Source organism: Balaenoptera physalus (assembly GCF_965194825.1).
Source record: "Balaenoptera physalus genome assembly, chromosome: 6".
NCBI classification, from domain to species: Eukaryota; Metazoa; Chordata; class Mammalia; order Artiodactyla; family Balaenopteridae; genus Balaenoptera; species Balaenoptera physalus.
The window spans coordinates 98963536-98973211 of record NC_138885.1 but is presented as its reverse complement, the minus strand read 5'-3'; the positions used below and the strand labels follow the sequence as shown (position 1 = coordinate 98973211).

General features: G+C 45.4%; 1 protein-coding gene across 3 annotated transcripts in view; it reads left to right on the top strand.

Moving 5' to 3' along the window:
• The window catches only part of PLEKHM3 (pleckstrin homology domain containing M3), a gene marked incomplete at its 3' end in the record, with an annotated part of 187702 nt that extends 179628 nt beyond the window's left edge, over positions 1-8074 (top strand). For all 3 annotated transcript variants that reach the window (XM_082467053.1, XM_082467059.1, XM_082467058.1), the window contains one exon: positions 1806-8074. In XM_082467053.1, coding sequence (XP_082323179.1) covers positions 1806-1983 — 178 coding nt within the window. The remainder of the gene's footprint in view (positions 1-1805) is intronic.
• Positions 8075-9676: the final 1602 nt, after the last annotated feature.

Here is a 9676-nt window from a genome sequence, read left to right as displayed (position 1 = left end):
GCTCAGGGAAGTGAAGTAACTTGCTCAAGTAACTGTCTTAGCTCAGGCTGTCATACAGAATACCACAGACTGGGTGGCTTAAACAACAGATATTTACTTCTCACAGTTCTGGAGGCTGGAAGTCCCAGATCAAGGTTCAGCAGAGCTTGGTTTCTGGTGAGAGCTCTCTTCCTGGCTTGCACGTGGCCGCCTTCCTGCCTCAGTCCTTACACAGCCTTTCCTCTGAGTACACGCAGGGGAAGAGAAAGAGAGAGCTCTCTGTTGTCTCTTCTTGTACGGACACGAATCCTATCAGATCAGGGCTTACCCTTATGGTTTCATTTAATCTAAATTACTTCCTGAGGACCCCATCTCCAAATACAGAGACATTGAAGGTTAGGGCTTCAACATAGGAATTTGGGGGGCACACGATTCAGTCTATAGCAGTCCTACAGGCAGAAAGTGATTTGAAGGTGGGATTGACATCAGGCCATCTCACTCTGCCTGCTCTGCTAACTGCTATTATGCTATATTTGGCCCAGAGATCTGAGCTGGGGGTAGAGACTGCTGGGTGTAGTGAAGCTTCTGTCTTTTGATCTCTCAGCTGGTAGATACAGCCCCTCTCCCTCTAAGTCACTACCTTCTCTCCTGGATACGAGGGCGGTTGGGAAGATCCTCCTTTGATCAAACTTTTGAGTCCTGAGTGGTAAGTAAGTAGCAGGCCAGGGAATGGTGCCCCAAAGACCATCCTACACCCAGGCAAGAGGCATAAGGCTGAGCCCCGAGGACCGGTTCCTTCACAGCTATCTTTGAAACTGGTCCAGTGCTGGACCCTCCATCAAGATTGCTGGTTGAACAAAATCATGCGGGCCCAATTCCCTGGGCTCCAGGGATGAGGTCGTAGTCGGTTGTCACTCATGTGTGGAAGGATGAGAACTTAATCCACATTGGCAAGCCACCCACTGGAGCAGCTATAGTTGTGCTTGTCAGTTACTCATTATTAAAGACTTTGCAGTAAAAACAGCCATTTAGACTCCTGTACAGGCTTCCACCGAGCCAAACAACAAACTAGTCATCCACCTGGAATGTCTCCTCTCTATAAATTACAATATCTGTGTGTTGTTTTTTTCTTAAAAAAAAATTCTCTTCCCCACTCTGTCATGCTTTACTGTTCCCACTTGTGTTATGCAAGTAGATTTCAAAAGGTTGTGGGGCTTCCTAATTTAAAAAAAAAACTCAGAAGAGCAACAAACCACAGGATATCATTCAGAAAATGAAAATGTGTCATTTTACCTTTCCAAAGTGTCAAAGGCAGGGAGTCACAGGGAACCACTTGGCTCTTGTTAGCGGAAGTGGAGAGTCACGTTTTCACAGCTGTAACGCAGGGGCTGTCACCGGTGTTGGGCGTGTTTTCAGTTGGCAGGGCACTTCACTCATTTTCTGTCACTTCACCCTAGAGTCACTACCCCACTTCTTTCTCAGTGGAGCTAACACACGGAGCTTCTAGAGCTCAGTCCATCGTCACCGTGGTCACAAAACTGCTAGCTGACTGCTGACTCCCCTCCACCCAGAAGCCAGAAGCCTCCCCCCAGCTAGTTCTAATTAGAAAAAAAAAAAAGAAAAAAGGTATGTTTTTCAAGTGAAATTCAACCTTGAGCATTTTGGAAAAGGGAGGAGCCCATTTCTATGAGTCACGTCTCTTCCCAGGGGCAGGGCTGGCCGGAATAAAAGGCTGTGGCCCGAGCTGCACAGAGGCCACTGGACTTCCGGCATCCTGCCCTGCTCATTTCAACCTTGCTCATCATCTCTGTGGCTGGCTTTTGCAGGTGTGAAAGCTGTGGAGCCGTTTTCCACTCTGAATGCAAAGAAAAGTCTGTCCCCTGCCCAAGGTGTGTCCGCCGAGAGCTGCAGATGAAGCAGAAGTCTTTCTGGCGGAGGCTGAACATGGACGAGAGCCTGGAGGAGGCTTGCAACATGTTTGAGCTGTCCTTCCAGAACACCTGACTCAGCGGGAGCCCAAGGCCGGGCAGTGACCTCTCAAGCATCCATCAGCCCCAATGGCTTCCTAACTAGCCAGTTAGACCCCTCCGGGAGAAGAGTACGTCTCACCCTCAGCTAGATATAGATATATATTTATAAATGTACACACACACATACCTATACGTCCTGTACGTATGTTCTGTATAAGTCGTTGTCCTAAAGGTCCATGGAGCTTTGTGGCTCAAAAAATTACCAGTAGCCGAATTATACTTAGCCATGAATTTCAGCTGCTTGCTCCCAAGCAAAACGTGTTTTACACACAAGGCTTTATAGTTCAGACTTTTTTTTCGGCTCTCAAGGGCCATTTATTACACAGGACACAGGAGAAAGCATTTCCTGCAGAGCAACAGTGCTTCGAGTTATTTCTGTGTTATTTATTTTTAGCCTTCACAGAGGATGAGGTAACTGAGGCAAGCACCCATCATCATATTTCATAAGAAAATCTTCAAAACACAGCAATGACTCCTGGATCCTTCCAGGACCCGGTGTCCCTGGCTCTCACCTCGGTATCTTCGCAGAGGCCGAGTTCACCTCAGCTGAGTTGAATGGCTTGGAAATCAGGAGTGCGAGCTCCCTCTGACAGAAAGCATGTGGCCCTAATTTATTAGGGGAGCTAGTGCTGGTTCTGAAGTTAATCTCAGAAAGGGTTTTGCTTGAGAAAAGACCTCAGTAACCTACATGTTGTCGGTCTGTTTGCTGGTACGAATCCCAACGCCTGCCCAGTGATGTGACGCTCCACGATATTTGCCAGGCTGGAAACATGGCTCTCTTAAGACCAGTCTTCCAGGAGTTTCATGGGTGACGGTTACGATTTTTTAATGGTGCTGGCCTGAGGAAATTGCCTAGGATTGTTGTTAAATACATCGGTTTATAGACCAGGAGGTCGGATGTAGAGTACGGACATTCCAAGAGATGGTCTGCAATTTCTTTTCACAGAATCCTGTGTAGGCAATTCCCACCTATTCATTATAAGTGCTTTATTTTTCATTGTTCTTCATTGCCCTCTCATTTTGACTTTTAATTTGTCAATGTAACCACTTCTGCTTTCATATTTTTTAATTGTCTTGAAAAATCAGAGTAACTTGGAACTTTAAAATATCAACTTTAGACTATTAAGAAAATACCAAACTTACAAATACAATTAATGAATTAAATCTGATATGATTTAAATAAATATATATACACATATGCAATTGCCACCATAAACTGAAATGAAAAGTACTAGGATAATATAGGAATAAGAAATAGAATGAATCACTTAGGCATTTGGCGGGGAAATGTTCTCCCTCTGCAGGGCCCTTTTAAGAGCCAGCGTAGCAGTCACTGTGACCCAAATGGCAGGTAGGATGGCACTGGAAATCGTGGCTCCCATTCCTTCCACATTAACTCTTTCCAGAACAGAAAAATAAGCTTATATTGAAACAATTCTCAATAGGCTGTATGAGAAGATCCTGTATATTTCCACTGAGCAGATGCCTTCAATGCCTTCATGGTTTAGTAGTTTCACGGCTAGTAGGATCTGGAGAATCAGTGGCTCACAAAGTCCATGGGACATTTAACCCCGTTGCTCCTTTCCACCACACCCGGCTCCCTCCGGATCCCAACTCATGATGCTTCCATCCGTTTAGAAACGAGACATTTCAGACTCACTTTTGTGCAGACTGCTGGGTGTGAGCATTTCACCTCTCTACCCATGCCAGTTCCTTTGGCCTCAGGCCACACATTTCAACGTAATAGCTCAGCACCACGCATGCATTTATTTTCTGATTATACAGTAGCTATAACCAAGGCATGAAAACTTGTTAAAAGGCCAGGGCGCTATTCATGAGACACCTTACGGTGCAATTTACTCTTAGAAAAACAAGTTGACTCCCCCCAGCGCCCACCCCACTCCACTTTATAGAGACTGTCGCACACAAAAGAAAAAGGGTGGAAAATCTCAAGCACTTGGCAAACAGGCAAACAAATTTGATCATCTCCCCTTTCCTCCTCCCTTTCGTGAAATACAGTATTTATATTTTCCAGCCTCAGAGAAGATAGCAGAACATGATCTTTCACAAGAGAATTATAGACCTGCTTATTATAAAACAGATGTGCTCTGATGGCAAAGTGCCTTTTTCCCTCCGCCCCCAGCTCCCTGTCACTCTAGCTTACTTCTGCCTTTGCCGTAATTAATGTATCTGTGATTCCGACTGTCAGCGAGGCCGTCCCCAGCACACTGCATTTGGGAGACCTGAAGTGCAAGGCCGTCTCCTCCCCTTCTAGCGTATTCACTGTATGTACAGAATTTCCTGTCCCATCTCACAGGCACCCAGGGCCAGACCCACCGAAAGTCAGGGTGACATTCTGGATATCTGTTCTCAAGGCCTCTGCTTTCACCGGGCCCATTTAGAGGCCCTGCTGAATATTGGCAGTCCCCGTGAACTCATAAGGAGAACTTTCCACCCACATCGTTTTCTGCTTATTTTGAAAAGGGGTTGGGGGGGGGGGAATGAATGTGCTATCATCATCAGCTACCCAGAACTGGAACCGTACCCCAGCTGCTTCTGTTTTCTCTCCTCTTCGTAGAGCCCTGACAGCCCGGCCGGTGCCGGCCGCAGGCCCACATGACATGCTCGGCCACCACCCCCCAAATCTAATAGGACAGAGCAGAGCCGGCTTAGGAGTTGGGTCTGCCACGAAAATTCAAAATTGCTATTTTCAGCCCAGAATGCCGTAGCGCACATGAACGCCCTTACTGTTTTGAGCACTAACAAATTACTTGGGGCACTGTAGGCAATTGTTCCACTGCTTAGAAACTGTCGAAACAAAAGCAGATCTGTGGATTACCACCTCCTTAAGACCAGGCTAATACCTGCTTTCCCTCATGGTCCGTTTTTCATCTCATATTAAATATCTTGCACATAAAGCACATGAGAAAATGGCCAATTAATCTCGTAGAGCTGGCAGCCGACTCAGGGCAACCTCTTTTCTCTTGAAAGGCCCATTCCCTGGTGTATCACTTGAGGAAATCCCTCCTCACAGTGCCAGAAACTCATGTGTGAGACAGTCCAACCCTGGTGAAATGTTGGCATCTCACCCTGCAGTAAAGAGGCCAGTTCCTAAAATAGACCTCAGTTTGCACCGCGGCAGGAAGGCCGCAAAGTACTTAAAAAGCAGTCAACTGGGATGGGAGTCATGTTCTCTCCAGGGCGGCTCTTTCTCGAAGTTGAATGCTCTTTGTATGAAAACCATGTAAACTCTCATCTTCCCCCTTTGCTTCATTGCCTTTTCAGGGGACTGATTTATAGTTGTCTTCATGTTTGTTGTGCTAAAGGGTAGTCTTTTTAGGAGCTTTAATACTTGGTTAGCTGAGAAGGCAATCGCTTTTGGATTCTTCTAGAATAGGCCTCTACCAAAAAGGGAATATCTCTAGGACTTGGGATCTGTGGTTTCCAACCAACCCAGTGATGTCCTTCAGACTCCCACTGAGGGACTGGGCCATGATTTCCTTCTGGCTGCAGTGAGAGCCAAGCTGTTCATACCGCTCTAGCTGCTGTAGGCAGCCTTTGCTAAGCTGGAATGAGTGCCCTTGCATGGGGTCTGGCCTCTGTTTTTGTCTCTGCATCTGTACACACTGAACATTGACACTGGATAGTTTCTTCCCATACTTTCTTGAAAAGGCTTGGCTTCCAAACCTGTGGCTTTCTTCTCTACCCATTAGCCAGAAAAGGCCATACGTAAATTACTATATCAGGGTAGGACTTGCAAGAGGCCGCAAATGTTTAGTAACATTTTCTGCAGAGAGGCATTACCTGAGGAAGCCGAGGTACGCTCTGCTCCTAATTTAGGGTTAAGCCAATGCTGCTGTTCTTGTGTTTGGGCAGACTTCCTTACCTTCACTGATCTGTGTTGAAATAACTGGATTGTGAAGTAAACCTTCAACTCCTGATTCTAATACTGCCTGGAGTCAACACAAAAGTGATTTTATTTATTTTTTTACTTCTCCCGGTAAAGAGAGATGTGTGTGGTTTCCCCTTTATTTCTTGAGTTTTCTGCCTCACGACTATCCTTCCTCTAAGATAATGTGAAAAAGCAGAGAACTGGGGGCAAAACTGAGAGAAGTGAACATGCCCTCGTTGGCCTGAATTGAGTCATCGGAAGCACTCTCCGTTTTCCTTTCCCTGGTCCTTGTTAACAACTGGGCATTAACAACACAGCTCCGAATGTTGTGTACCCTGCACCATTCTTCTAACCCTCAGTTCTACCCTAGTAGAACTAACTGCCCGACTTGACTACTTGAACCCAGTGATGGGTGAACAAGCCCTGCTCAGTTCATCGGAACAGACAAATGTGATTTCTATCATGTGGGACAGTGTCTCGACAGTTAAGCCCCAGCACCCCAAGTCATTGTCAAACTCTAGATTAAAGTCAAAAGAAAAGTGTGGAACACCCTCCCAGGCACATCCACAGTTGTCAGGGCTTTTATTTTAAATGGGCTCCAAGCGATCACGCGATAGGGCCCTCTCCCCCTACAGTGGCCTCCAGTGTGATGGAAGGCTCTGTTAACCTCAAGTGAAAACACAGCTGCTGTTTTGCTTTGGTTCCTCCCTGTGGAAAGAGACACCATCTTGTTAGAAAGGTCTGGAGTGAAGCCAGTTGTTACCCAGGTAGAAGATTCAGGCGCTTGCAGCAACTCTTAGCACAGTAAGATTCCCTGCTAGGCCACTGAGCTGCAGCCCAGCCTCTCTCCCCTTCCCTTGATCTTCCTCGCCCCAGTCCTGAGCCCAGATTCAGGCCTCATGGCTGGTAAACTGGCCGGTGGACCACCGGGCCCTGTGGCTCCTTCTCATGTTGGCCGTTGCATTCGTTTCCTTTCCCCGTAGGAGTGCCTTACAGCACTGCCTAGTGTTTCTAGTCTAGACTCTCTGACCCGCTTGAGGCCTGCAGGACCCTTTGCCTCAATACGGATCACTTTGCTTCTTCCCTGCTGGCTGCTTTTTAGACAGGCAAGCTCGGAGCCTGCATGTTCCACAAGCATGTCAGACCTTTCACCTTCATTTAACCTGGTGCCTTATCCTCATGAGTACAAGGATTCCTGTTGGAAACACATTGTCAAATCAGACTGGTGGAAGTGCTACTTGGAGCCATTGACACTTACCAGGAAGTACAAAAGTTACAACCACATAATGTTTTAACTCTGTTTTATGCTGTTTTTCCGAATCACTCTTTTTGTTTGCTTTTGCTTTTCATTAACCAAACTCAGGGGAATGTCACAACGTTACCAAGGCCAATGGGTAGAGAAATTAAACCAGTTATTCAGATTCAAATCTGTAAAGTCAGTGAACTTAGCCTTTTTCAGATGAAAAAATTACACAAACACAAGGATTTTCTTTTCCTTTACTGTATATTTTTTTTATTTTGCCACCTGTTTTCCAAGTGGAGAGTGAGAAGCCTCTTGGATGAATTGTGGTGAAAGCATTTCTGTGTGGCATGGGCAGTCCACCAAGCTATTAAATTAGGCTTTCACCACCGGAGGCTGAGGTTCTAATTTTGGACACCTATCAGGATCTTATTGTGAATAGCCTACCTTAGAGCATTGAAGGAAAAAAAACCTGTCTTTAGGGAACAGTAAAAGGAGGGAAAATGTGTAGGTTGCAAATGACAAGTATTGAACGTGGGGTGCGGAAGACTTCTGCACAACTTGTTCTTAACGCTCCTGGGTCAGATCGGTGTCATTTTCCCTTATTTCTGTTCATGCCGTACAGAACTGTCTAAAATTTGGGGTTTGGGCTATTACTATGTCACTCTGTGTTGAGCTATTTGTAATATCTAATGTGGTAACTTATATATGTGTTGTTTCTGTTTTCTGGATTTTATTGCCTTTTGTTTTGGCATAACTTATCCATATTTTGTTTACATCATTTTTTAAATATCAGTAACTGTAATAATATAAAATGAAGCTGTGTTGTGGACAAGACCCCTAGTTTTTATGGTTCATCTGTCATACAATTTAAGTGCACCAGTTCCTAATGTATAAAGTTCTCTCCCTCTCAATAAACAATGCAGAAAGTGCTTTCTCTTCTCATAACAACTTATTAAAATGCTGTTTTTGCGGGGATGGTGAAAGCCCAAGATGAGCCCTGGATGTTAATTCAAAGTCAAGCTTTGAGCTTCATTGAAAGTGAGCTACTGGGGACTTTAAAATAGCTCTTAATATTTTTCTTTTTCTTTTTTTTTAATTGAAGTATAGTTGGTTTACAATGTTGTATCAGTTTCAATTGTACAGCAAAGTGATTCAGCTCAGTGATTAAGAACTATAATTTATATATTATATATTATATATTATTTATATAATATATAAAATTATAATATGTATATTATAGCTCTTAATATTAATCTTGCAGATAGACTTTGGCTTTTTTCTAAATTCTTCAACCTCAATATTCTCATCAGCCCTTCCTATGCTCATGAAAAATATAGTGTAACTTTTAAAAAGTTGCAGATGTAGTGTTACAGGCCTCATTTGCCGAATCAGGCCATGATTTCTTTCAGGTCTGAGACAAACCCGCCCAAGCTCCCACGTGGAGTGTCTGCCACAGATCTTCCCCAGGCCTTCTTGCCCGGGTTTCATCTCGCCACTGTGCTCTCCAAACCAGGAGGGACAAATGCGAGGCGGTAGGCCATTAGGCAAGGCCACTGTTCATTCCTGAAGACCATACTTCGAGAGCAAAGAGTGAAAGTAGAGAGAAGTTGTCTATGTGAGGACAGCAGCCCTCTGGGAACTAACGGGTGATTGGAAATATCTGCACTGCCTCCCCGGGGCTGGCCTCACCCTGCCACCAAAAGGCTACGGGTACAACTGTCCACCTGGAACCTTTCAAAAGCACCATTTAAACTCACTTGTTCAAAGAAAGACATTGAAGAGACCAGAAAAGGTGCTTCTGGTTAAACATTTACCACAGGTGGCCTCTGAGCCTCAGTGTCTGAGACACACGTAGACAAGTTCATGCCCAGCTGCACCTCCTGCACCCTCAGGAAACCAGCTGGGGCTCACGCCCTTCCTGTCCAAGGAACAACTGGACCTCATCTTCCCAAGAAACCGGCCACTATCCACAATAAAAAGGAACAGGTTAATGTTTCACTGAACCAAACTAGACACGATGTAGCCAGAGCCCCAATTCATCTGGTTCACAGGACGGGTTAGCTTTCCCCCAGTGGCGGTAAACCTGAGTGCCTGGATGACTGCAGGAAGCTTTCACGTTATCCAAAGGAGACATTTCCAGAGGGTGGGAAGAGACACCATTTTGTTCCTCTCTCCCCACCCTCAGGAGATGGTGATTTGGATCTCCCTTAATTGTTTCCCCCCCCGTCCTGTCCTTTGATGATGGCTTTAATCAGTGGTCCCCACATCAGAAGCACGAAAACACAAGCAAAACGTCAGGACCCCATCACAGACAATTGAATCAGAATCTCTCTGGATGGGCCTGAGTATTTCTATTTTTAAAAGCTCCCTGGGTGAGTCCCATGCATTCTGAAAGTTAAAAACCATTAGACTGAATGAAGCAAGTTGCTTCATTGAATGGAATATACATTTGCTTAGCATACTGGTGGTCTACTGCGGGAAGGAGGTCAAAGGGGTGTAGAGGGACTGATCAGTCTTAGTTGCCCTCCGGCC